At 39.7% G+C, this 26,872-nt stretch overlaps 1 protein-coding gene across 4 annotated transcripts in view; it reads right to left on the bottom strand.

Moving 5' to 3' along the window:
• The window catches only part of unc13c (unc-13 homolog C), a 378,167-nt gene that overhangs the window by 114,482 nt on the left and 236,813 nt on the right, over nucleotides 1-26,872 (bottom strand). For all 4 annotated transcript variants that reach the window (XM_033050677.1, XM_033050678.1, XM_033050675.1 and 1 more), the window contains 4 exons: nucleotides 25,258-25,427; nucleotides 16,224-16,339; nucleotides 14,559-14,722; nucleotides 2,494-2,644 (listed from right to left, as the gene is read on the bottom strand). In XM_033050677.1, the coding sequence (XP_032906568.1) occupies nucleotides 2,494-2,644; nucleotides 14,559-14,722; nucleotides 16,224-16,339; nucleotides 25,258-25,427 (601 nt within the window). The remainder of the gene's footprint in view (nucleotides 1-2,493; nucleotides 2,645-14,558; nucleotides 14,723-16,223; nucleotides 16,340-25,257; nucleotides 25,428-26,872) is intronic.

Below are 26,872 nucleotides of genomic sequence, written 5' to 3'. Positions count from 1 at the left end.
TTGGCATGGATATTGATTGGTTGGATGAGAATGTTGGTGGCATGATTAATAAGTTTGTCAAAATTAGTAGTATGGTGGTCAGCGAAGAGGGCAGTTCAAGTTTACAACATGATATAGATTAACTAGGAAAGTGGGCGAGGGTATAGCAGATGGAATTTGACCAAAACAAGTGCAAAGTGATGTATTTTGGGAAGTTAAACCTGGACAGGTTATACACAGTGAATGGCAGGGCCCTGTGGAGCTTCGCTGAACAGAGACCTTGGGGTACATGTACATCATTCCCTGAAAGTCGCAACACAGATAGATAGGATGGCAAAGAACACACATGGCATGTTTTCCTTTATCTGAGTGCGATAATTATGATGTAATGTTATAGATGCACACTCTCCTGTGCAATAATATTCTTCCTATATTGTGGCAAACAGAACTGCATACAATATTTAATGTGCTATCTCACCTCTATTTTATTTTTGTGAGTATGAAGACAAGCAAGTCATATGCCTTTTTCAGCCCTATCGCCTTTGTTGCTACTTTCAGGGAACTGTGGACTTGAATCCCAAGGTCGCTCTGTTAATCAACACCCTTTCACACCCTACCATTTACTATATATGTCCATTATTAACCTCTCAAAATGCATCACCTTGCACTGGTTGGGATTAAATTACATGTGGCCGTGCTTGGCCAATTTTTAACCTGATCCTATACCCTGCTGCAGCCTTTGACAATCTTCCCTGCTATCCACAACACTACCAACATTCATGGCATCTACAAAATGACTAATCCTATCTTCTACATTCACATCCTACTTATTCACAAACATCATAAACGACAAGGCTCCTAGGAAAGATCCCTGTACTTCACTGGTCTCTGGCTTCCAATCAGAAGAATGACCCTCCACCACAACCCTCTGCTTCCTATCACCAAAACAATTTTGAATCCAGTTTGCACGTTGGAATTCCAAGTGTCCCAATCTTCTGGACCAGCCTAACATGTGGAACCTTGTCAAATGTCTTAAAGACAACATCCACTGCCCTGCCTTAATCAATCTTTTTCATTACCTCCTCAAAAAACTCAATCAAATTAGTGAAGTAGGATTTCCCCCACACAAAGCCATGTGGACTACCTCAGATCATTCCTTGCTTTTAAAAATCCACATAAATCTTAACTTTTTCATTTTCTCCTATAAATTTCAAATTAGGAATTGGACATGTATGAAAATACCTAAATCCCTTATTTGTACGTTCCTCGCGCAAAATCCTTTACACTGAGCTGAAGCTCTTGTATTTACTTCCATGGGGCTCAGAGCTCAACATAAAACACTGAAGAGGCTAAATGGCCTCTTCCTGCTCTGAGGTTTCCCCAAATAAAAAAAAAACAAGTGTGCCAAGCGCTACAACTCAAGGCTTTATTTTTGTGTTTCTCTAAAACTGAACTGAGACATTAAATATTAAATGTGGCAAGTTAGCAAAATATTCTTAAAGAGGCAGTGCAGGCAATTAACAGACCAAAAGTCAGTTCCCATGAAGTTAATAAATCATAAGTTTTAAAAATAGACAAATGACTTATCCACTCTCGTGTTGCTGGTTTATAGCCAGAACCTATTTCCTGTGCAAGTGATGTTGGGGTGATTCCAAGTGCAATTCCAAACCCTAAATGTGGGGCAAACTGGAGCTGCTGTGGATAATAATTTTATTTCAGACCTGTCCAAACAACTTTCCAGAAGAACAAATTTCACATAAGGCAGAGAGCAGCATTGTGGTGCAGCATGCAGACTTACTGCTGCACCGATCTGAGGACCAGGTTCGATGCTGACCTCTGGTGCTGTGTGTCTCGAGTTTGCATACTTTCCCTGTGACTGTGGGGCTATCCCCTGGGTGGTCTAGTTTCTTCCCATAGCACAAAGATGTGTTTGCTGCAAGGATAAATGGCTAATGTAAATCACTCCCAGGAAAGCAAAGGTTCCCATCCTGGGATAAATGTACCCCCAGGGGGTAAATTACGCCTACCCAGGCGGTAAATTTGTTGACTCTGGATTTGTACATTTTTTCTCATTGACTGACTGTGTTTGGTTCTGGTACACCAGTATCTGTTCATCATTAGTTGTTCATAAATAAGTGAAATAACATTGTTATGTGCTATTAAAGTTGCCTGGGGTAAACTGGCACGGAAAAGGTTGGGAACCCCTGCAGTAAAGGAATATGGCAGGTGTATCATAGAGAGGTGGAGCAGGTTTGATGGCCAGGTGGGGAAAAGTAGTTTCTGTGGGATTGACAAGATTTCTCGGAGAATTGACTGAGACTCAATGGGAAAAATAACTTCCTCCTATGTTGTAGGAAATAAGCAATGGGATATGAAAAGGGGAAATAGATGGATTGCAACTCAGTTCAGGTCTCCTTGGAGTATTTCTTACACCAATGCAACACCAGATATATTGGCTGGATTCTCTGCACCCAAAGGGTTTCAGCTCATAATCATGACCGACATTGGACTTACTCCAAAGTTTGAGGCAGCAAATCGATCCGAGGCTGAAACATTTGTCGTCGCTGTGGTGTGCGCAAAATAGGCATTAATATTGGCCAACAAAGTGCTCATTACTGCTGGAACCCCCGGGCACATATATTTGGATGACAGGCAGGAGAAATGCCTACAAGAAATAAAACATTAGAGTTAAAAGGGATTACAGATCATATTTCTTCATGGCCCTATTTATATCTTGCCTGTCAACTTGAGGTATGTGATTATATCGTACCAACATAAATCAGAAATAAAAAAACAGGTAGACAGGGTAGCGAAGAAGGCATACAGCATGTGTGCCTTCTTAGCTCAAGGCACAGAATATAAAAGTTAAGGCATTATTTTGCAACTTTATTGAATACTCGTTAAAAACTGCTTGGAATGTTGTGTGCTGTTCATGTCACTGCACTATAGTAAGTATGTGGTTACACTGAGAGTGCAGTGGAGATTCACCAGAATGATACCCAGACTGGAGGACTTCAGTTAGGAGAGAGATTGGATAGGTTGGAATTGTTTACCCTGGAGCAAATGAGACCAAGGGCTCCATCATTATTGGGAATTTCCTCAAAGTTCATCTATTACTAAATTGAGAGGAAGAATTCCAAGCCTTTCTCCAAATTGTTCATCCAGATGAAGGAAGCTATTGATTTCCCAGTCCCTCCTAAGAACATTTCTTTATGCCAAAGATAGGACTTAAGAGATAACTTGAATCCTTTCTGCTGCACATTTGCCTTAACTCATGGTCTCGTGGCTATTTGAAAACTGCTGTTTTTTTACACAAGCTAATGTCTTATTAATATATCTGGTCCATTTTGCTCTGAATGGCTCTGATACTATTTTAACTGCCTATCACATATGTTTCTGATGGCCACGGCAGTGGAGAGCTGGCTACTGGGATTTTAACTTGGCTTGGCCCATGAAATTGGTCTGGCCTACTGATTGTAGTTCTTGAGCACATTCTTTGCCTATGGAACAATTAAGATTAATGATTAAATATCGGGTTGACCTAGTTTGAACCAGTATCTATTAGATTAAAACAACAGTCAATGTGACTTTTTAGACAGACATAAGAGGACCACCAGTTAATAAACAAACGATTTAAAAAGTAGTAATGTGATAATGTTCTATGCAGGTTGGAACCTCTCCCGGTAACTGGTTTCAGTTATGCCAGTGTTAATACTGATGCAATTGTGTCAAGAGTGCAGGTTAAAAGCTTCTGCAAAGAATGATCTATTGCTTCATTAGCAGAATGAAACAATTCATCACTTCTACAGGATTTCACCTATTTTCTGCTTAGGTCAGACAGATGATTGAGAGAAGCCCGAAAGAAATGGAATCACCAATATTTAACATTCGCAGACATGTTTACAATTTGTATGGGGTTTTAATATCTCTATTGCATAATTGTTGCAAGAAAGAACAAGGGGTTTAAATAGCACCTTTTACATCCTTGGGAAATCCTTAAGTAAGGTACAGTGAATAAATTATAATTTTAGTTTTGTGGCTGTGGTTTTGTGGGGAGACCGTTTTACTGTTGCATGCAGGCCCCAAGTTGTAAAACTGTAAATAGTAGAGCAAAACATGCAAACTGCTTTGGTGGTGTTGATTACAAGGCAGTTGAGCTGGAGCACTCCTCTGCTGCTTTTCAAAATGTTCTGGTTTTCTACAGGTGGACAAATGTTTAAACATCTTCTATCATCAGAGAGCATCCCTGACAATACAGAAATATTATGGCAGTCTGAATTCTATACTCAAGAACAGGTGCAGTTTGAGCATCAAACTCTTGTTTCAGAAGCAAGAGTGCTATCATTGAATTTAAAACAGAATACCTTATTACTATATTATCGTTTGCCACAATGTCATGGATGAAAGATGAAGATGAAAGATACACCATGTCAGACCAATAATTACTACATTGCTAGTGCAAGATGTCTACAGATGAACCATCCACATGCAGCAAAATTTACAGCATGGGACATCACCAAAAAAACAGACCATTTAGGTTGTTCCTGGTTCCCAGCTCTCCATCTGTAATGTTCAGTGCTTATTCTGAAACAATTTTGTAATAACTTCACATATGTACTGAGGCACAACAAATTTATAAAAAAAATGTAACCATCAACTTATTGAGGTTGTGAGTTGGCAAACTGAAAATTCCAGTCTTAGTTCATCTCTAGTATTTGATCTAAGTGAAGACTTCTAATGTTTTAAACCATTTTTTTCTTGGTTCTCCACACCAGTGCAAAGGTTTGTGCCCTTATGTGCAAGCTTGACCTGCTTGCTGGGATAATGTAGTTATTGTACTTGAAACTACATTCTTTCTGATTATTATCATGGTGACTTTATTGACTCAGCTGTTTCTGTTTAACTGGGGAATCCAAAATTTGGTTCAGAAATGCCCAAAGATGTTTTCAATCTTCTCTTCATCAATTTTATTTACACCTTTGTGGAATGGAGAAGTTGCTGACAACTGGTTGTGTAACCTTTACAGTTCATAAACCAAGTAAAAGATACAAGTTACACATATTGCTGCATCTGAACTCAAAAACAGGCCAGAATGTGCAAGAATAAGAATGGCTGATTTAATTCAATGAAGTATATTCGGGACAGGTGGATTTTTACAAAAAATCCATTGCTTTCATTGTTACCAGTGCTGAGTCTAACTTCATTAATTTTGATTGATTTAATCACTTGAATTTATGTCCCATGTGTCACATTGAGATTCAAATGAAGTCTGTGGATCAATTATACCAAACACTGCTGATAATCCATAATTGAATTGCAAGATTATAATATCACATGGTCTAAAAGGCCATGGCCATACTCATACCTGTTCTGCACTTCAGCAAGACATTACCCAAGTGGCTTGAATAAACAAACTGGGATTTGAATATCCCTCCTTAGAACATAGAACAGGACAGCATTATAACAGACCACTCACCCACCATGCCTCTGCCAGTCACAATCCCATCTGCCTTCACATAGTCCATATCCCTTGCTCTCTGTCTGTTCACGTGTCTGTTTTAAACATTGTGATCATATCTGCACCTTCCCTGGCAGAGCTCGCAGGCATCTGTTAATCTCTGTGCAAATAACTTACTTTGTAAATCTCCTTTAAGTAATGCCCCTTATAGCATTTGTCAATTGACTATATGCCCTATTTTATGAGTATTAATTTTATACATTTCTATCAGGTTGCCTCAGATACTCCAGAGAAAACAAGTCAAGTTGGTCCAACTTCTCCTTATTGCTAAAACTCTCCAATCTAGGCAACCCCCTGGTAAAACCTCAACTGCACCCTCTCCACAGCCTCCATATCCTCATTGAGTCTGGTGACCAGAACTGCACACAATACTATATCCAACATTCTATGCACCTGAAGCATGACTTTTATGGGGAGACAAGGAACTGCAGATGCGGTTTAAAATACACAAAGTACTGGAGTAACTCAGCAAATCAGACAGCATCTCTGAAGAACATGGATAGGTGACATTTCTGGTCAGAACCATTCTTCAATCTGCAGAAGGACCCAGCCTAAAATGTCATCTATCCATGGTCTCCAGAGATGCCGTCTGATCAACTGAGTTACTCCAGCACTGTGTGTCCTTTTTTACTACTTTTATATTCTCCTGCACCACATTATTTATTGTTGGTATCCACATAAACAGAATATCTAGATGGGCAAAACTAATGACAATATATTGGCACAATGGAAAGTTCATTGAGCTCATTGAGGATGAATAGCTAAGTATACAGAGATCAACATTTTGTGCATCAGGTGAAGTTTTATAGATCAGCTGACAAAGGGTTTTCAAAATTAAAAGTAAATACTTTTTCAATTAAACTCTGAAAATGTCATTAAAAATTTTAAATACTAACAAATAATTTAAAGCATTTTCCAAACACTTTCAACCCCTTTTAAATAGATACGATTTTTCGGCTGTTTGTCAGCAGCCCAGGGATAAAGCTGAAGCCGCTGATGCTAAATATCTTTCCTGATGAGTCAGGATTCTGTTGCAGGGGTCAACGGAGAGTCCAGGGGAGGAGGCAGAGATCAGGTGTGGTGGTGACTGATTTTTAGCATGTCTTGAACTTCCTTGTTTGACAGGAAAGTCCAATGTATGGAATGAGTGAACAGCTGATAGCTGGCAGTCCCCCATTGAGCTGATTCATACCAGTCAGGGAGACACAGTCCTCCACACTCACTCAGTGGACTGTGATGAGGGATTAACACAATATTGTGCAAGTTATTGGCAGTTTGTGATTGTATGAGAAAATGCTGCTTAATGCCCCTGTCCCACTTAGGAAACCTGAACGGAAACCTCTGGAGACTTTGCGCCCCACTCAAGGTTTCCGTGTGGTTCCCGGAGGTTGAGGGTGGTTGCCGGAGGTTGACGGTAGTGGAAGCAGGTAGGGAGACTGATAAAAAACCTCCGGGAACCGCACGGAAACCTTGGGCGGGGCGCAAAGTCTCCAGAGGTTTCCGTTCAGGTTTCCTAAGTGGGACAGGGGCTTAACTAAGAGCAGCAAAACATTCTAAGAACTATCAAATGCAATTTCTTCATCCTAACACATTAGGTGATATATGAATAATCCTTGTTTGCAATGCAATTTAAAATGGACATATAAATTATTTTAAATTAAGCTCATATTTTTTCAAGGCACTAAATTACATCATTTACATTGTACTAAACATCTCAATTACTCAAAAACAAAAATTTCTCTGACTTGATACTTTTCTTTATTCCTAACCACTGTTAATGTGAATAACATTTCTTAGTTTCCAAATTTTCAGCATGCTATATTGCAATAATTGTGCCTACCAGGCATTCACAGCTAATCAATTAAGATATATCATAACCACGGGATATCTATAAATGTGACTCATGCATCATTAAATTCCCATTGCTCCTTGCTCAAAAATAATTAAGTTTTGCAGCAAAATATTTCACACCAATGTTTAACATTAAGAATACTTTGTGGCAGCTGGTTAACTTAGGAACAATACAAGTTTGCCCAATCGCTCCTCATAAGGTTATACTCTTTAATCCAAGCATCAGCTTCTACAGTTTCAAGTCTCCAAATCTTGAAGGATGCAGCAGCACACTGTCCACACCTCCCTGGAGTACACAAGACATCATGCATCCTCTCAGAATATTTGGCCTCTTGTTAGCATGTTGGACTCTTCAGTCTCAATCTTCCCCCCTATCATCCTGGTGGCCTAGTCAAACATGCACCAAATCTCCCATTTTTGTCAGCAATAGACATTCCCGCTCAGCTGAAGCTCTCTATGCTGAGGCAGAAGGATTTACTTTATGAACTCAACAACAATGTACTTCCTTTCACGACAAAAAAACTAATTAAAGACTCCTTTAAGATGCTCAGGTTGTACAGCAGTTTTTCTAGTGTGATTTACATGTGGCAATGCCTGGAGTGAGTATGGTCGAGTTAGTTGATGGATGTCATAAACTGCCCAGAGAGCCCACCTGTAAATGCACACATTGCCACATTACCCAATCTGCTGAGTACAATGGATTCTATTTATAACATGCATCGAGAGCTTCAAGTCCCTGGGTGTAAATATCATCAACAATTTGGTCCAAACATATTGATGCTACAGCCGATAAAGCACGCCAGATCCTCTACTTCCTCAGAAAGCTACTGTACGGTTGGTTTATCAAATGTTCCGCCCAAGACCACAAGATATTACAGATTGTTGTGGACACAGCCCTGTACAACATGCAAACCAGCCTGCCTCTACTGACTATCGTTATCACACTGCCTCGGGAAAGCAGCTAATAAAATCAAGGGTCACTCACACCCTGATCATTTCTTTTTTTTTCCCCCACTCTCTTTGGACAGAAGACACAAATGCTTGAGGGAAGGCATCATCAGAATCAAGGACAGCTTTTTTCTCACTATTATCACACTCCTGAACAGACCTCTGAACCCACCAATCTACCTCATGTATTCCTAACTCACCAATCTACCTCATTGCAATACTCACACATATTTCAACTGAATTTTCTCTTTAGCTACAATACTTTTTTCTGCATTCTGGTTTATTTGCACATCCTGGTGTTTGGTTTTGATTGTAATCATGTACGAGTAGTTTTAGTTCTTTATTGTAACAATGTGCATGTGACAATAAATCAATAAACAAATGCCAATTCCAATTTAAGCAGCCAATAATAAACTCACACTGACAGGAACAATCCTACTTGTTCTAATTTCGTAGGCAATGTTATTTATGTTCAAGGTCAAAAACCGATACTTTTATGGAGAAAAATCATGATAAATCAAAATAATTTTTTAAAATCTTTAGAGTCGGTTAGCACAACCCAGTCTAAAGATTTAAAAAAATATTCTAGTGATTTTATCATGAATTATCACGCTTGCTACCCAGAGGTAACATAGAGAACCTTGAGCTATTTGCAATACCCAGATTCAGTTCAGTTCATTCAGTTAATTGTCACGTGTACCGAGGTACAGTGAAAAATATTTTTTGTTTGCTAACCAGCCAGCGGAAAGACAATACATGATTACAATTGAGACATTCTCAGTGTACAGATACATTATAATGGAATAAAGTTTAGTGCAAGGTAAAGCCAGTAAAGTCTGATCAAAGATGGTCTGAGGGTCCCCAATGAGGTGGATAGTAGTTCAGGAGTACTCTCTGGTTGTGGTAGGATGGTTCAGTTGCCTGGGAAGAAACTGTCCCTGAATCTGGAGATGAGCATTTTCACTGTTCTATACCTTTGGCCCGATGGGAGAGGGGAGAACAGGGAGCAGCCAGGGTGCGACTCACCTTGCTGAGGCAGCATGAGGTATAAATGGTGTTAATGGAAGGGAGGTTGGTTTGTGTGATGGTCTGGGCTGTGTCCAGAATTTGCTGCAATTTCTTGCGGTCCTGGATGGAGCTGTTTCCAAATCAAGCTATGATGCACCCCAATAAAATGCTATCTACAGCACATCTGTAGAGGTTGATGATGGTTGATGGAACATTCTTACGAAGTAGAGTAATTGGTGTGCTTTCTTTGCCATTACTTCAATATGGTTGGTCCAAAAGAAGTTGTGGTGATATTTGTGGTGAAGTTTTCAACCATCTCTACTTTGGCGCCGTCAATGCAAACTGGGCTACGCTTCCTGAAATCGTTCACTATCTCCTTTGTCTTGCTGACATTGAGAGAAAGTTGTTGTCTTGACACCAGGACACGAGGTTCTCAATCTCCTTCCCGGTGTGCACTGAAGAGCAGGTGTCAGATCTCTGACCTGAGGAAGTAGTGACTCCATTACTGGATACCTCATTGTGCTGAGCTGAGGCTCCAGATGCATTTCACATCGGGACCTTCACCTTTATGGCAGCCCAGGCTGGCAGTAATAACACAAGCTTGTTTATTTGAAATAAAAACAGAAAATGTTAAAAATACTCTGTAGGTCTGGCAGCCTCTGTGGAAGGAGAAACTGCTGATACTGCAGGTCTGCAATCCTTGTCACCTCGAAATGAAAATGGGAAGAGCAGAAAGACAGAAGTGCAGAAACACTCCAAAGGAGTACAGGTGTGTAGGTTAATTGGCTTAGTGTATGTGTCCCTAGTAGTAGGATCGTGTTAATGTGCGGGGATCACTGGTCGGTGCGGACTCGGTGGACCTAAGGGCCTGTTTCCGCGCTGTATCTCTAAACTCAAACTAAACTAAAGGTATCTTCATTTCTATTCCTTAATTTACTCAATCTTGATGTTCTCAATTAGTTGCCATAATTGGAGTATTAAATAATTCCTTCTTATTATTTTAATAATTAGAGTCAGAGTCATACAACGTGGAAACAGGCACAGCCCAATTTGCCTACATTATCCTATATGACTCAACACCAGTCCCACCTGCCTGTGTTTGCTCCACATCTTCTTAACCTGTCCTATCCATGTACCTGTCTTAATGGTTCTTAGACATTGGGATAGTACCTGCCTCAACTACCTCCACCGGCAGCTCGTTCCATAAACCCACCACACTTTGTGTGAAAAATTGACACCTCAGGATCCTATTAAATCTTTCCCCACTCACCTTAACATTTTCAAATATCTTAATCTATTTCTTAAGCTTTTAAATATCTCCAATTATGATAAAACTCTTAAATCAGTTTGAATAGCCTATTTCAGCACAAGCTCCCAAAAGGCAAAGAGGCAGATATAGGGGCAGAGCCTCGGGCTTGAAGCCAGGTCACCATTTGGGGTCCAGTCCTGTTCATGAGGCAACTTCAGCAGTCTAGTGGTCAACCTGACCCCTGGGACTACAAAGAGTAAAGGGCCTGTCCCACTTACGCGACTTTTTCGGCGACTGCCGGCACCCGTCATAGGTCACCAAAATGTTTTAATGTTGAAAATTCAGCGGCGACCGGAAAGATGCTACGACTCTTTGGGTGACTAGGAGACCTTTCACGACCATACAGGCGACACCCTGGCGACCTGCCCCCTGGTGGCACCTTGTGGGTTGGATAGGCCCTTAAATAGCACAGCAGGACAGAAACTAGGAGCAGACTGGATCAAACATAATATTACCTCTAAATACACTTTTTTGAACCATCAGTTATAGATAATATTCTTGTAATGCAAGAAAGGAGAGCAGTTGAGAGCCTGAGGCGATGTATTGAAACTTCCTGGATTATGTCAATGAGTATTTCTCTTTTGTATTTACCGAGGGAAAAGGCAGTAGGACGGAGGAACTTGGGGCAGTCAATGGCAGTGTCTGAGAGCAGTCAATGTTACCGTCGAAGAAGTACTGAAGTGCTGAAGGTACTGTCGTGTGTGAAGGTAGACAAATCTCCAGGGCTGATCAGATATATCTGAGGACATTGCAGGAAACTAGATAGAAAATTGCGGGAGCCCTAGTTGAACTTTACGAGTCGTCCTTAAATACAGAAGAGGTGCCGGAAGACGGGAGGGTGGCAAATGTTGTGCCTCTTTTTAAGAAGGGCTGCAGGGAAAATGCTGTGAACTATAGGTCAGTGAGCTTAACATCTGTAGTTGGAAAGTTACTAGCGAGTATTCTGAGGGATAAGTTATACAGGCATTTGGATGGGCAAGGTCTGATTAGGGTTAGTCAGCATGGTTTTGTACGTGGGAGGTCGTGTCTCACAAATCTGATTGATTTTTTTGAAGACGAGATCAAAAAGGTCGATGAGGGCAGAGCTCTAGATGTTGTGTACATGGACTTTAGTAAGGCATTCGACTAGGTTCTGCATGGTAGGCTGCTCTGGAAGGTTAGATTGCATGGGATCCAAGGAGAGATAGCTGAATGGATAGCAAATTGGCTCCATGGAAGGAAGCAGAGGGTGATGGTGAAAGGTTGCTTCTCGGACTGGAGGCCTGTGGCTAGTGGTGTGCCTCAGGGTTCAGTGCTGGGCCCGTTACTGTTTGTCATCTACATCAATGTTTGGAAAAAAACTTACAGGGCAAGATTGGCAAGTTTGCTTATGATACAAAAGTGAGTGGTTTTGCAGATAGTGAAGATGGTTGTGAAAGATTGCAGCAGGATCTGGATCGATTGGCCAGGTGGGCGGAGGAATGGTTGAAAGAATTTAATGCAGAGAAGTGTGAGGTGTTGCATTTTTGGACGTCGAACAAGGGCAGGACCTACACAGTAAATGGTAGGCCTCTGGGTATTGTTGTAGAGCAGAGGGATCCTGGAGTACAGGTGCATGGTTCCTTGAAGGTCAAGTCGCAGGTAGATAAGGTGGTCAAAAAGGCTTTTGTCATTTTGGCCTTCATCAGTCAGAGTATTGAGTATAGAAGTTGGGAGGTCATTTTGCAGTTGTATAAGACGTTGGTGAGACCACATTTAGAATATTGTGTTCAGTTCTTGGCACCGTGTTATAGGAAAGATATTGTCAAACTTGAAAGGGTTCAGAAAAGATTTATGAGGATGTTCCATGGAGAGCAGGAGGATGGGAAGGGATCTTATAGAGGTGTACAAAATCATGAGAGGAATAGATCAGGTAGATTCACAGAGACTTTTGCCCAGAGTAGGGGGATCGAGAACCAGAGGACATAGGTTCAAGGTGAAGGGGAAAAGATTTACTAGGAATCCGAGGGGTAACCTTTTCACACGTAGGGTGGTGGGTGTATGGAACAAGCTGCCAGAGGAGATAGTTGAGGCTGGGACTATCCCAGCGTTTAAGAGACAGTTAGACAGGTACATGGATAGGACAGGTTTGGAGGGTATGGGCCAAGCGCAGGCAAGTGGACTAGTGTAGCTGGGACATTGTTGGCCGGTGTGGGCAACTTAGGCTGAAGGGCCTGTTTCCACACTGTATCACTCTATGACTCCATGTCCAATTTCACTGGTGCAATGAATTTAAAAAGTCATTCCCATTTTTAGAGTTTTCCACCTGCCTCTCTCACCTCCTGGTTTTAAAATGACTATTGCTTTAAAAAAATACCTGGACAATTTATTTCACCTTCCTCTGCATTCCCACCAGCCAACTGCAGAATAGCAGTGCAACCTTTCCAATAGCTGGCAAATGGTAGCTGTAACCCCAGCAACTCCCTCACCACCATGCCATGAATGAATTCTAGAGGACTGACACTGAAAATTAAACAGAGTTCCATTGTGCTGGAATATTCCTAACGAAGCTAGAAAATATTATTATATCCACTTAAATCCTATGCAACGAGTCAAACTGCTTATTTAAACACAGCAATGATACACTGAAATTTTACATGTCCATTCCTTTACATTATTCATCTCTCACAACCTTTGACACTACCTTTCATGACCAGTTCCCACATGTGGAAATAGACAGGTGTGAAGGTCAGGTCTTCACCAAGGGGTGAAACTAAATCTTCAGCACTGGGACTGAATATGAGGAAACAATTAATAGATTGGGACATTCCCACGGAATGTTTCTTTACAGCCCTTCCATTCCTGCTTTCTAGTTCAAAATATATTCCCACAAGATGGTTTATATCTACATTAGAGTGGAGGTAACATTGACGACATATAAACACTTTGAATGAGAAAAACAAGAAAACTGGACAGGAAAAAGCTCAACCAACAAAAAATTCTAAATTAACTTCTCTAAATCAAAAACAACAGCTGAAGCTACAACTTCCACGAGCACCTTGCCTTTACATTTAAATTGCCTAATGGAACAGAAATTTTATATGATACTTCCACATTGAAATTAATTTTAAACGTAAGTCTATACAATCATTGATCTGGCATTTTTGATCTTTTAGGATATTTATTGACATTTAAAATCAATTCACAAGCATTTCTCACCTGCTGCCCAGCAAACGGAGACAGGCTGGCTGCAGCAGTGATGCTCATCACAAGTCAAGGACCAGACAGTGCTGTGGCTGACGATAGTGCCACCTTGCTCGGGGCAGTGTCACCGTTCCCAGCGCAGTGTCATTACCGTGCCCGGGGCAGTGTCAGCACGTTGCTCAGCCCTGCGGCCAGTCCTGTCACCACTGCCTGGTCAGCGCTGTCTCCATTGTGATTCCACATCCAGCCCCCAGCGACACTCCCACTCAGCTAACACACAGTCCAACTCATTTAGCTGAGGTCTGGATTGTAGCAATAAATGCAAGTTTCTCTAAAATTATTTTGTTTTATTCTCTACATTCTCATCACCTGCCCCCAGATTCTAACTGCCACCTGCACACTCAGGGCAATTTACAGCGACCATTGAACTTACCAACCCTGCACACACACACCCTCTCTTGGGAACTGAGAAGTAACCATGATAGGAAGGGACTGGTGCCACATGTAGCCACAACCAGGTGAGGATAGGTTGCTCCCATCATGAAAGGATACTGATACACCAGATAACTGTGCAACAATCCAGCACATCATGGTCATTTATATTGGCACCAGCATTTCATTCTGGATATTTAAATCCAAATTCAAATTGTCAATGTAAATTGTATGATATGAATTCTTCATCGGGATAATTAATCCAATAATATAACTGCAACACTGGCTTGACAAAATGGTTCTTTATAGCCAAAAGGGTAAGTCAAGAAGAAAAAAATTACAAATACTCACGTCATGGCCTGATAAATTGATTCAACTCCATAACGCATTGCAAATTCATCCACAATTTCTTGAGCGTAATCTTCAAAGTACACTTTCCATGCTTCATCTCCTTTCACTTGTGGGATTTTTACAACACCGCTATATTTTGTTTCAGTCAAATAATTGAACAGGTTCTGAAGGCAATAACAGTTGTGTTAAATCTGTATATTCCCGTTTTGAAGATAGTCTATAAAAAATTTCATTTTATTCAAATTATATTCCCATTTTACAGCAGCATAAAGAAAATATTAATATGTGAATATTGAAGGGAAACAAAGCCACATCAAGAAGATGCAAGGTATTACAAATTCTCTTGTGTCAAATTGTTTTACAGAAAATTGATCAAAATACAAGTGACATACTCAACCATAAATTCAAACACAACAGGGGCATAATAATTCAATGGTTAAAAAGTTCAAAAATTGAACATTTTTGATAAATGGTAGATTCAATACAATTTATGTTACTCGTCTAGAAATTCAGGTGTATCATATTGACTTTCTTTTCAGGGCTATGTTTTTGAAGATTGATTATTTCCAGCAAAGAACATGAGTTAGACCATTTCTGGTTCAAGACTCCACTCCAGAAATCCAACTGGGCATTTCCAGCTGTGATTCACTAATCCACACCCAATATGATTTCTGCATCGATTGAGTGTTGGATAATGCCATTCCCAATTCTAGACTTCTTCTAGATCATTGCAAGGTAAATTGGACCAAGTGGTTCAGGAAACAAATGTCGCAGGGTATGTTTGGGAACAAAGCCACACCCCATGAAGATAGCAATGCTTTTTCCTCCTATCCTACTTCACCTTCTGAGATTTGTTCTTTTTAATAGTCACAGATGAACATTTTCTTCATCCTCACCATTATTTTTTCTTTCCCCCAAACCCCCACTCACATTAATTATAATAGAACAGCACAGCAACAGGTCCTTCAGTCCATAATGTCTGTACAGAACATAATACCAAGTTAAACGAATCATCTTTGTCTGCACATGCTCCACATCCTTTTATCCCCTGCTTATCCACATGCCTATCTAGGAGCCTCTTAAATGGCATGATCATATTTGCCTCCACCACCATCCTTGGAGGACGTACCAAGCAATCACCACTTTCTGTGTAAAAAACTTGCTGCACACATCTCCTTTAAACTTTCCCCCCTCTCACTTTAAAGCTGTGCTCTCTAGTCTTTGACATTTTCACCCTGGGAAAAAGAATCTGTTTGTTTATCCTATCTGTGTCTTCCATAATTTGATAAACTTCCATCAGGTCTCCCATTAGCTTCTTATGCTCCAGAGAAAACAATCCAAGTTTGTCCAATCGCTCCTTATAGTTAGTAGCCTCTAATCCAAACAGAATTCTGGTAAACCTCTTCTGCACCCATTGCAATGCCTCCACATCCTTGCTGTAATCCATCCCAAAGCAGCCTCTCCACAACCCTGACCGAAAGACTGAGGTCTAAAATGGATCATCATGATCACTCCTGGCACTTTTCAGCCAGCCTACCTCCAGATTTGATCCCCATTCAACAGCATTGCTCACATACATCTTGGCCACTCTCTGACTCAATGTCAATATCCAAGATGGCCTTATGCAATGTTATATAAATGCACATATTTACTCTGTTCCCTCACCTCATGTAAGCATGTGTACTGCACATGATACGGTGCCACTTTCTCTTCTCCTTTAATTTCAACAGCGATTTTCATTCTAATTGCTCCAGAAACAGCAGATTTGTCCGTTCTCTTCTCTGTGGAAAAGATATAGTTGCTTAATTTTTTTCTATTTTACAATGGAACTAAATATCTGAGTGCTTATTTGGACAGTTATGATTTATAAATGACATGTAATGGCTCAGTACAATTAGTGAAGTGGAAGAGGTTGCTCAGAGCCTTCTTCCAATCACAGATAATCACCGTTGCCAATGCTGTGAATTGACTCTTCAAACTAAAACATTGTTTCATGATTCTCATTATATAAACTAGAAATGTATTTAAATAAATTAAAAATATAATAGATTGTAATGTAGTGTGAAGAGTTGTGAAAAAAGCACATGGTAAGGGAGAATAAATTCAGAGGGAAATAATAGAAATAAAAAGGTGAGAAAGAAAATCTGGAAATGCAAATTACATTTCTTATTTTATATTTCCTTACAATACAGAAAAAATGGCACATGGATCACTGAGATTATTCTGGCTCTCCGACCACTGACCCATAAACTATTCTTCCCAATATGCCCATTAACTCCTCTCTGATTCTCCTACGACCCACATAGAGGAGGGGGCAATATACAGCGGCCAACAAACCTACCAACTATCACATCTTTGGGACATTGGTGCAATTCAACACAGCTCCATGGAAAATGTAAGAACTTTGCACAGACAACACCAAAAATCAGGATCAAACCTGGGTCGCTGGAACAGTGAGGCAGGAGCACTGTCTGCTGTGCCACTGGACCATTCATTCCCAACAAAAATAGTGATAAGGTTACTGTTAGACAGGATCCACAGTTTGTGTTTCTCTATATCTAGGATGGCATTGCAGCAAGTTAAATTCCAGCATTTACAAGTTACTCACAAGTCAGTGCGTTAACTCTAACTGATTGGAAAGAGTTTATTTAACAATTCATGGACACAATCTTTGTGCACATAAACTTAGAATTGTAAAGCACTGTTGCGGACTATTCCTCCCACAATGTATATGCCCAGCATGATGTCAAGTTAAACTAATCTTTCTTGCCTTCACGTGATCCATATTCCACCATTCCATGCATATCCACTTGCTTTTTAAATGCTACTAATGTATCTGCTTCCACCACTAACCCTGGCAACACTTTCCAGGCATCCACCACTTTCTGTGTAATATATTTGTCCCGTACATATCCTTTAAATTTTCCCCCACTGACCTAAAACTATGCCCTCTAGTCTTTGACACTTCCACCCTGGAAAAAAAGGTTCTGACCATCAACCTTATCTATCCATCTTAGAAATTGATATAATTCTATCAGGTTTCCCCTCAGTCTCCGACACTCCAAAGAAAACATCCAAGTTTGTCTAACCTTTCCTTATAGATCATAGCCTCTAATCTAAGCAGCATTCTGGTAAGTCTCTTCTGCATCCTCTCCAAAGCCTCCACATCTTTTCTAATGGTGCCCCCAGAACTGTACACAATTACTTGAAATACAGTCTCACCAATGTTTCATAAAGCTGCTACGTTACTTACTAATTCTTATACTTCATGCCTAGGTTGATGGAAGCAAACATACCATACACCATCTTTACCATTCTGTCTACTTGTAGTACCACTTTGTTGTCAACTTTATCAATCAATGAAGTTGTCTTTCTTCTTAACCCTTTTCTTGCTTATTTCCCAATCCTTCACTCGTATTGGTTAAATAGTTACAAAATTGCTTGCCCTTTCCCCTCAGATCCCAGTTTTCCTCACTGTCACATTATCAACTTGCATTATTCATAGCTAAAGTTGCCATCAATTGAATTTTGCAGAGGTACAGTTCAATTAAATTATGCCAGGTGCAGTGGTAACACAGTTTACACCCCAGTTCTTATACATTTGAGAAATGAAAACAAGAGATTATAAGTAAGCCTCTCTGCCCCTGAAACCTGCCCCACCATTCCTTACGATTGTGGCTGATCTGCCCCAGACTCAAGTCCTCCTCTATGACAGTTCCTCGTAGCACTCAATTCCATGATTTAAAAAATTATATATCTCCTCTTTAAACATCACCAACGATTCAGTCTCCATAATTCTAGACTGATCACCACTTCTAACTGCAAAATGCACTTTATCAATGGCTCTATTCCAACAATATCATTGATAATTGACCAGTAACATGTCAATGTTTGATTAAATCATACTTCTATTTCAGGCAAGATGATTAGTTGTAGCTGGAATAAGTTTCTGCTTCCCGCTCATTTCTCCTCTTTTTCAGAAATCTTATCCAGCCTGTTTGAGTCAAAGTATCAAATTCTTACCTCTTGGTATTTCTGCTCGAAAGCAGAAGATAATGTTAACTAAACAATTGAAAAACATAATATTTACGAAACGTGCGGGTGACAGTAAACTAATTTTAAGGCCTCTCATCATCCATCACAAACTTAAGTTCATTCCATCTTTTGTTTCTCTAATTTGCATCAAGTCTGTCATCCATGCTCCTTCATTCACTGACCTTCAAACCCCTACGACTTGGTCTTAAATTTCTTATCCTGTAACGGCCTTGTTCAGGATGGCCTTACAATTCTCCAAGATCCCTGGGTACATCCATGGTTTTAGTCATTCCACCTTGTGATCAGATGGCATCAATCCCCATTGGGACATATCATTATAATTAAGGCATCATGTAACTAACTACAAGTTGTGGTTGCTGTAGCTGTAAACATTTTCTCTCCTGCAGCGCAACAGTTTTATGCATACACTAGAGGAATTTCATCTCATTACTGCACAGTTCTTGTGGAACATTAAATTTGTTCTGAGTTCCCTGTGTATAAGGCATACACACATGCATCTGGGCTCCAATGGTTTACAATGCATGATTTGACCTAATTAACACAAACTTAATTTGAGCTCCATGAATTAAGTGGGATGCTCGCACAGAAGCAAACTCATGTCATGTTGATGGGGCTTGCTTCTCTGTGATTTAGAGGAGTACTTTAGTTGGTCTGCAGTTATGAAGTTTATCTTACAAATACTGATCTCAGTTGTTTTCCATTTAATCCTCACTCCTCCGGTTTCACTTACGTAGATATTCGTTGTAGTTTCCGTCTTCTCCATCAATGAGCCCTGGCTCAGTTACATTCCTTCACTCACAATGGTGACGCCAGTCTCCATCTCTCCCCAGCTTACTATAAACTCCATAATGTCCCAGACAGATCCTGGTTTCCACTTAGCTACAACTCACAACTACATCTTCACAGTAAGGAGGTAGCAGAGGAATGGCCTCCATATAAGGAATTTTCCAAGCAAAGCCAATTCTATTGTGCATTATCTTGGGTCTCACTGGAAGTAAATATTGGTGCCAAGGGGGAGGGTGGATACTTGTAAGGGTAGCACGCATGGAAAAGGTGATGGTTCCACAAGATTTGACCTTCTGTACAAGTCTGGAATAACTTACAGATCTTTTCCTTACTACTCTGGATAACTTAGTTAGTCCTTTACATTAACTCCTCAGATAATTAATACAATTTCACTCTTCAGCTTCCCAAGACTAAGACATGGTAAATATGGGATCCAGTTGGGAAACTCTCCCAAACTCACCAAGACACACAAAAACACATCTCAATTAAAGTTTGTGCAGTTATCGGAAATGCTCATCACAATCTGCTTCTGACTGAATCCAAATATTACGAGGTAAAAATACATGCATCTAAAGAGATGTGGGCCTAGTCTAGATCTGCTATTGTGTGAGGCTAATTCCTTCTGTAAAATTATTGGTGACAATTATTGTTCCCAAACTATCATTCACAGGATGAATTGAAGTCATATGTCTCATTAAACACAGAATCAATCGATGACACAGCAAAGATTGAAGACATGAACTACTATTTGATAGATCAGGGCAGCAGTAATAATCAATTTGTTTGTAATTTTGTTGATTGATCGTAAAACTTGTGAGGAACATACTTAGCATTCTCATTGGTAATACCACATGTTAGACCCTTAGGGAAATCATAATTACTTTTAAAGGGTGATTTGCCATTCTGTTTATCTCAAATTCGAAAGTTACTTAACACGAAACCGTAGCTGGGAATTGATGGATCTTCAACATTTATTGCGGGCAATGACATTTCACTCTGCATAGTGATAACTGCTTAATATTTCAATCAGCTACTGAATATTAAAACCTAAAAACTACTTGGTATTCAAGTTAGTTAGCCACCGCAATACAAAACAGTATTGTCACATTGTACTAATATGATTTCATACATTTTCCTCCAAAATTGAACTAATTGCTTCTGTCTTTTCATGTAAATCAACTATAAAAAGCAAAATTTGTCCCTTTTAACATATCTGACCAGAGTTTTAGTGGCTGTCTTGTCCTTCAGGAAAACAAACAGGGAGTTTCTCTTGGACCAACCTTCATCCAAGTTACATTTGTGCAGGAAGGAACTGCAGATGCTGGCTTAAACCGGAGATAGACACAAAATGCTGAAGTGACTCAGCGGGACAGGCAGCATCTCTAGAGAGAAGTAATGGGTGATGTTTCGGGTCGAGACCCTTCTCGAGACCCACTAGTCTGAAGACTAAAAGCCTTCCTGACCACCCAAACCTCCTGTAATACCACTTTCATTGCTTTATGTACCTGCACTCCTGGATCCCTCTGCTCTACAACACTCCACAAGGCCCTGCCATTCACTGTGTGCGTCTTGCCCTGGATTACCTTGCCAAAATACAACACCTCACACTTATCTGCATTAAGATTAATCAACCATTCCTCAGCCCATTTGCCCCTGATCAAGATCCTGCTGTAATTTTTGATAATCATCTTCACCCACTTTAGCACCATCTACAAAAGTACTAATCATGCCATCTACAATCTCATCCAAATCAATGATATAACCCACAAACAGCAATGGGCCCAGATCCGATCCTTGAGGTACACCACTAATCAATTGCCTCCAGTCTAAAAATAATCTTCCACCATCTGCTTCCTTCAATGAAGCCAATTCTCTATCCAGACGGTTGCTTTCCCTGGATCCCATGCAATCTAACCTGCCAGAGCATCTTGCCATGCTCCAAATGCCTTGCTGAAGTCTATAGGCAACATCTATGGCTTTGCCCTAATTAACCACATTGTTAGTAAGTTTGCAGATGGCACTAAGATACTGGGGTTGCGAACTGTGAGGATGGCTGTCAAAGTATACAACGGGAGATGAATCGGCCACAGAAGTGGCTGGTGAAAATGGCTTAATCTGTTGGATTTAATCTGAGCAAGGGTGAGGTGTTGCACTTTGGGAGGTTGAAGCTAAGGGGAAAATAAACAATTAATGACATGTCCCTTAACAGCATTGATGATGTTGGGGTCCAAGCCCATAATTCCCTGAAAGTGGCAATACAAGAAGAGTGGTAAAGAAAGTATATTGCATGCTGCCTGTCCCGCTGAGTTACTCCAGCATTTTGTGTCTACCTTTGATTTAAACCAGCATCTGCAGTTCTTTCCCACACAAAGGGTATTGCATGCTTGCCTTCATTGGCTGAGGCATTATAAGGATCAGGAGGTCATGATGCAGCTTTATAGGACTTTAGTTAAGCCACATTTGGTCACCCCATTACAGAAAGGACGTGGAGGCTTTAAAAAGGGCGCAGAGGAGATTTATCAGATTCCTACTTCTCCTATCCATCTGAGTTTTCTGCCAACTTATCGCTTGACAGCGCTTGCTCGACTCCTTGTCCTCACCTTATCCTCCCTCTACTCCATCAGTCTGAAGAATGGTCACAACATGAAACATCGTCTGTTCATTACCTTCCACAGAAGTTGCCTGACCCACTCAGTTCCACTGCCAGTTTGTTTTTGCTCAACAGTTGGGGGTACTTTGTGTATCTAGTGGCTGCACTAATTTTGAGCATCTGGGGTCTCTGTCCTGAGAGGATTTAAAACCATCCATGTGAATCATTTTGTCTCTGCAAAGGTGCTTGAACTTTCAGAAGTTTCTTGGTAATTATGATGTGCTCCCATTCAATGGAACATTTTGTCTGCACTCAAAATTCTGAAGCAAGCTGCGCAATTGACTTGTGAAATTGTATTCAACTACCTGCTGTTATCTTTGTTCTTCAAAGCACAAAAAAAATCAATGTACTCTAAGTTGAGGGAGACTCTACTGGGAGCCTCTCCCAGGAGAGAATCTTCCACCGGGTCTACTCCTGAATGTCTGCTAAATAAAACCACTTCACATCTACAGCCCTGGTCTCATTCACAGTCACCACAGACAGTATCCATGTGCAGGTATCAGGTACATGGAATTAGAAACATTGGGATGATGTAGCAACTAAATTGGTAATACAGTTTAAATTTAAGGGCGTTTTCATTCTGCTTAGCAAAACAGAGATTAGCTGAATTTATCGTTCATTATTTAGTTTTAGCACTGAACGTAAAAAAAATATTCTGTCACATGTCACTTTGGAAATCCAACTTAAATTCATGCATAAATTGATTACGGAACTCCCATTTGGGTCAGGCGGATCATATGGCTCTTCAAATCATCAACAGATTGGTAACGGACTCCCAGACCAATTTTTATTTCTTTATTTTATCTCAATATATCCTGAAATTTCTTTCACAACCTACTTTTATCATTAAATATTTTTATTTTTACCACTGGCTCTCCACATCCCCAAAATATTGACTATTCTAACATTTTCCAGTTCAGGTGAGAAATTGTCAACCTGAGATAAATATTCTGCTTCTTTCTCTCTGTATACTACTTAACCTGCTGAATATTTCCAACATTTTCTGATTCCATTCTACATTAACAACATTGTTTCGAGATTTGAAAACATAATCAGTACATTTGAAATTTGAAAAAAGGAAATAGGATCATGTGGAAATGTGCCATAATTTGCATTTGATGAATTTATTAACTTTATTTCAGCCATCTTCAATTTTTGTTTAAAGTTTTGAAAGAGTTTCCAATTTGATTTTCATGTAACATTTGTAAGTCACCTGGAGTTCAATATTAATTTCATTGTGACAGACACTTGCCAGCTGCAAATTGTCAATATGTTTCCAGAGGTTTACATGGTGGGATGATAAAAAAAAAAGTATGCTGAGGGTGAACAAGCAAAAACAAATTAAGTTATACTGTACTGCCATGGCCATGCTGAAACATTTATAAGGATGTAATGAAATTCTGACTGCATTACCAACCTAAATTGAAAATTCAAACCTAACAAACAATTCTGGAAGTGAATTACAAGATTGTAATCTGATGGATGGTTCAGAAGATATTCAAAACCAATAGATTAAAACAGTTTATGAATCCATCTGAACTAAAATAAAATTGCAGCTTTTGACACGATGCCAATTTATGGTATATAACATATACCTCGTGGTGAGTAGGAAGATGCTCTATTTCTTTCTGTTTTGTAAAAGAAACATTTGTTCAAATAATTAATTATGTGTAGTTGTGTAATGCCAGGAATAAATCATAAGTATAATTTAAGACATTATGTCCTTACCGAGAATGTGGGACCCTGTAAGGACTGAGCAGGATTGACAAATCACACTGAGCTTGATATGAAGGGAAGGAATAATTAGAAAAGACCACAAAAAATGTGGCTGAATTATTTAAAAAAAATACATAATTGGTTTCAAAAACAAAATCAGAGCCAGAGTATATACTAGGGTTGCTCTGCAGAAACAATATGGCCAGATATCAAGGAGAAAAAAACGTCAGGTTTTTTCTAAATGCATCCTGAGGAAAAGCACATCTAATTATAAACCCAAGGATTAAGAATATTTCAGCGTGCAATCACCTCCGTATGTCAATTCTAACTTGGACTTATCTGCCCAAACGTACGAACATGAAATCATTAAACTGAACAACATAGGTTGTTGTATATAGAGTTGTACAGCAGGGAAACAGGCCCTTCAGCCCAACTCATCCATACTAACATCAGACATTAAGACACAAAGTGCTGGAGTAACTCAGCAGATCAGACAGCATCTCTAAGACCATGGGTAGGAGACGATTTGTGTCGGGTCCCTTCTTCAGAGTGATTGTAGTAGGGGAGAGAAAGCTGGCAGAGCTGGTGATGGAACAAAGCCTGGCAAATGATTGTTGCATACAGATGAGATGATTTTTGTTAGCAAACATAGGGACAAAGGCTAGATAAGAAAGGAAATCTAAAGACTGTGGGATAAGGAGAGACGATGTGAAGCCAGGGGTCAGGACATAGGTGGAAAGGGTCAGGGGAAAGGAGGGGCAGGAGAGAGGGAAACATGGGTGCACATCCAGATAAAGGGACACTGGGAAGAGAGGGGGATAAATGGGGAAGTTAGTTACCTAAAATTGGAAAATTCAATGTTCATACCATTAGGTTGTAAGCCACCCAAGTGGACGGTGAGATGCTATTCCTCGAGTTAGCATGTGCCTCATTCAGGCAATGGAGGAGGCCCAGGACAGAAAGGTTAGTATGGGAATGGGAATGGGTTAAAATAGTTAGCATCCAGGAGATCCAACAGGCCTTGGCAGAACAAGCGTAAGTGTATGTTGCAACAGTCGCCAAGTCAATGCTTAGTCCAAGAGGACCTTCTTATCCACTGTCTTTTCTTCACCCAGAATTTTCAGGCTTGAGTGAAGAAAGGCAGGGTGGTGAAGAAGGCATTTGGCATGCTTCTCTTCAATGGGAAGGGTATTTACTACAAAGTTGGGACATCACATTGCAGCTGTACAGTGTCATTGGTGATACCACACTTGAAATACTGTATACAGTTCTGATCACGATTATCTGACAATGAAATACCCTAGGCACTCAGTGAAGCACAATTAGATGCTGGTGTCGCCAGCGAATTCCCACAACCCCGATCACATGAATAAAACTAAAATTTGAAGAGGACACAAATTTCAACAACCTCGTACATATTATACTCCAGCCACAGATCAAACAGATGCAATGATGTGCCCCAGAAATAGCCACAAATAAATAACCACATACCTAAGTTATACCAGACATCCATCTCACTGCTCAGTGTTCGGACTTCAATAATTGTTTGTCCAAGAAAGTCGTCTGATTCTTTTTTGAAATGCTGTTTAACTCGAGACTTGATGTCATCATCTTCATCCCAGACTCTAACCTTTATTCTATCAGTGGAATTATGGCACTCACTGTACATAAATTAAAAAGATAGTAGATAAAAATAGTTCAGCAATGATCACCATTCAATATATCATTTTTTCTTATTTAATTTAGGAATTTTGTTTTATTGACTGAGCACCATTCAGAAATAATTCATCAGATTATGACTTAAATTTATATGAGAGGAATTAACTTTTATTAACAACCTTTTGTATAATGTGTTTAGCTGCATACTGCAACCTGGAAAACATTGTTCTTCCATCATTGTAATTTTTCTTTAACAATTACTTGAGACTGAGACAAATGGGATGTCAGGAGAATTGTTGCCGCTGGCAGAGACCAAGCTTAGAAAGTTGTTCGACTTTGTGGTTCTGCAGGACCGGAATATATTTTGTTTTATTAATGTTCTAGCTCATCATGAGCCATGGAGAGGCTGAAGATATAATTTTTAAACTAATTAGGCATAAATAAAGTTGATTTCGGTCGAAATAAACATGCACACTGCTTCTTTCTCATATTCCCACAATAAATGGTTTTATTATTAAAAGGATTAATGAATTGGAAAAGGAGTAATGAACTCGAAGAAACAGGCTGGATGTGGCTGTACAGAAAAAGGAAGACTAATAGTTAGCTTGCAACTCAAGATTGAGTATGCTGTTAAGTCCATGAAGAAAGTTGCACTTAACATTTTATTGGACTTATAATTAGAAGTAGTTGTAGCAAATCCCAAGCTAATTAAAGTAGTTCAACTTGTTTACTTGGCTTACCAAGAGGTTTATTGATATTATTCCAACATGCAGCTATAGAGGCCACTTTCACTTTTATTCTATTATAGTCACTTTCATAACTCTCTGGAAAATGGTATTGCCTCTATTAAACATTCATATGCAACACTGAGAAACAAGGTTTACCGACTGTGGCAAAAAGATTTTCAGTTCATACTAAATGTAATCTTTTTCAAGTAGGTTATTGAATATTGAGGCTCAATGAAATCACCATTGGTTTCTCTACAATTTTTAAATCATTATCAATCTTTTCAAATGAAAAAATGATGAAATCATTGCACAAGAGTATTATTGAACACTTTGGATGATTGGATTGGCTTTCTAAATGAGCTCGCTTATTTTTCTTCTGATGTCTGTACGGAGAGTTAATATCTTTGTTTCCCCATTTTACTTTTCTCTCCATAGACGATGCCTGATCTGCTGATTATTTCCAACATTTTCAGTTCTTATTTTAGATTTCCAGCATTGGCTATATATTTTGAATTTGAAGTAGGGTATATTCATTATCTGTCATATAATTCCATTCACAAAATGAAATGCATACTTTGCATATATAAACTACACAAAACAGACATTGTAATCTTTGGAAAGTGCCCCTGAAACCAACAGCAACAACATTTTTTCAAAATGATTCACTGCAAATTTGCCAATTCAACAATGCAAATTTGTTAAAGTAATTTAGACTGACT

This window comes from Amblyraja radiata, chromosome 34 (assembly GCF_010909765.2).
Source record: "Amblyraja radiata isolate CabotCenter1 chromosome 34, sAmbRad1.1.pri, whole genome shotgun sequence".
NCBI classification, from domain to species: domain Eukaryota; kingdom Metazoa; phylum Chordata; class Chondrichthyes; order Rajiformes; family Rajidae; genus Amblyraja; species Amblyraja radiata.
Note: the sequence above shows the minus strand (reverse complement) of the source record. Positions and strands in the feature narration are given on the sequence as shown.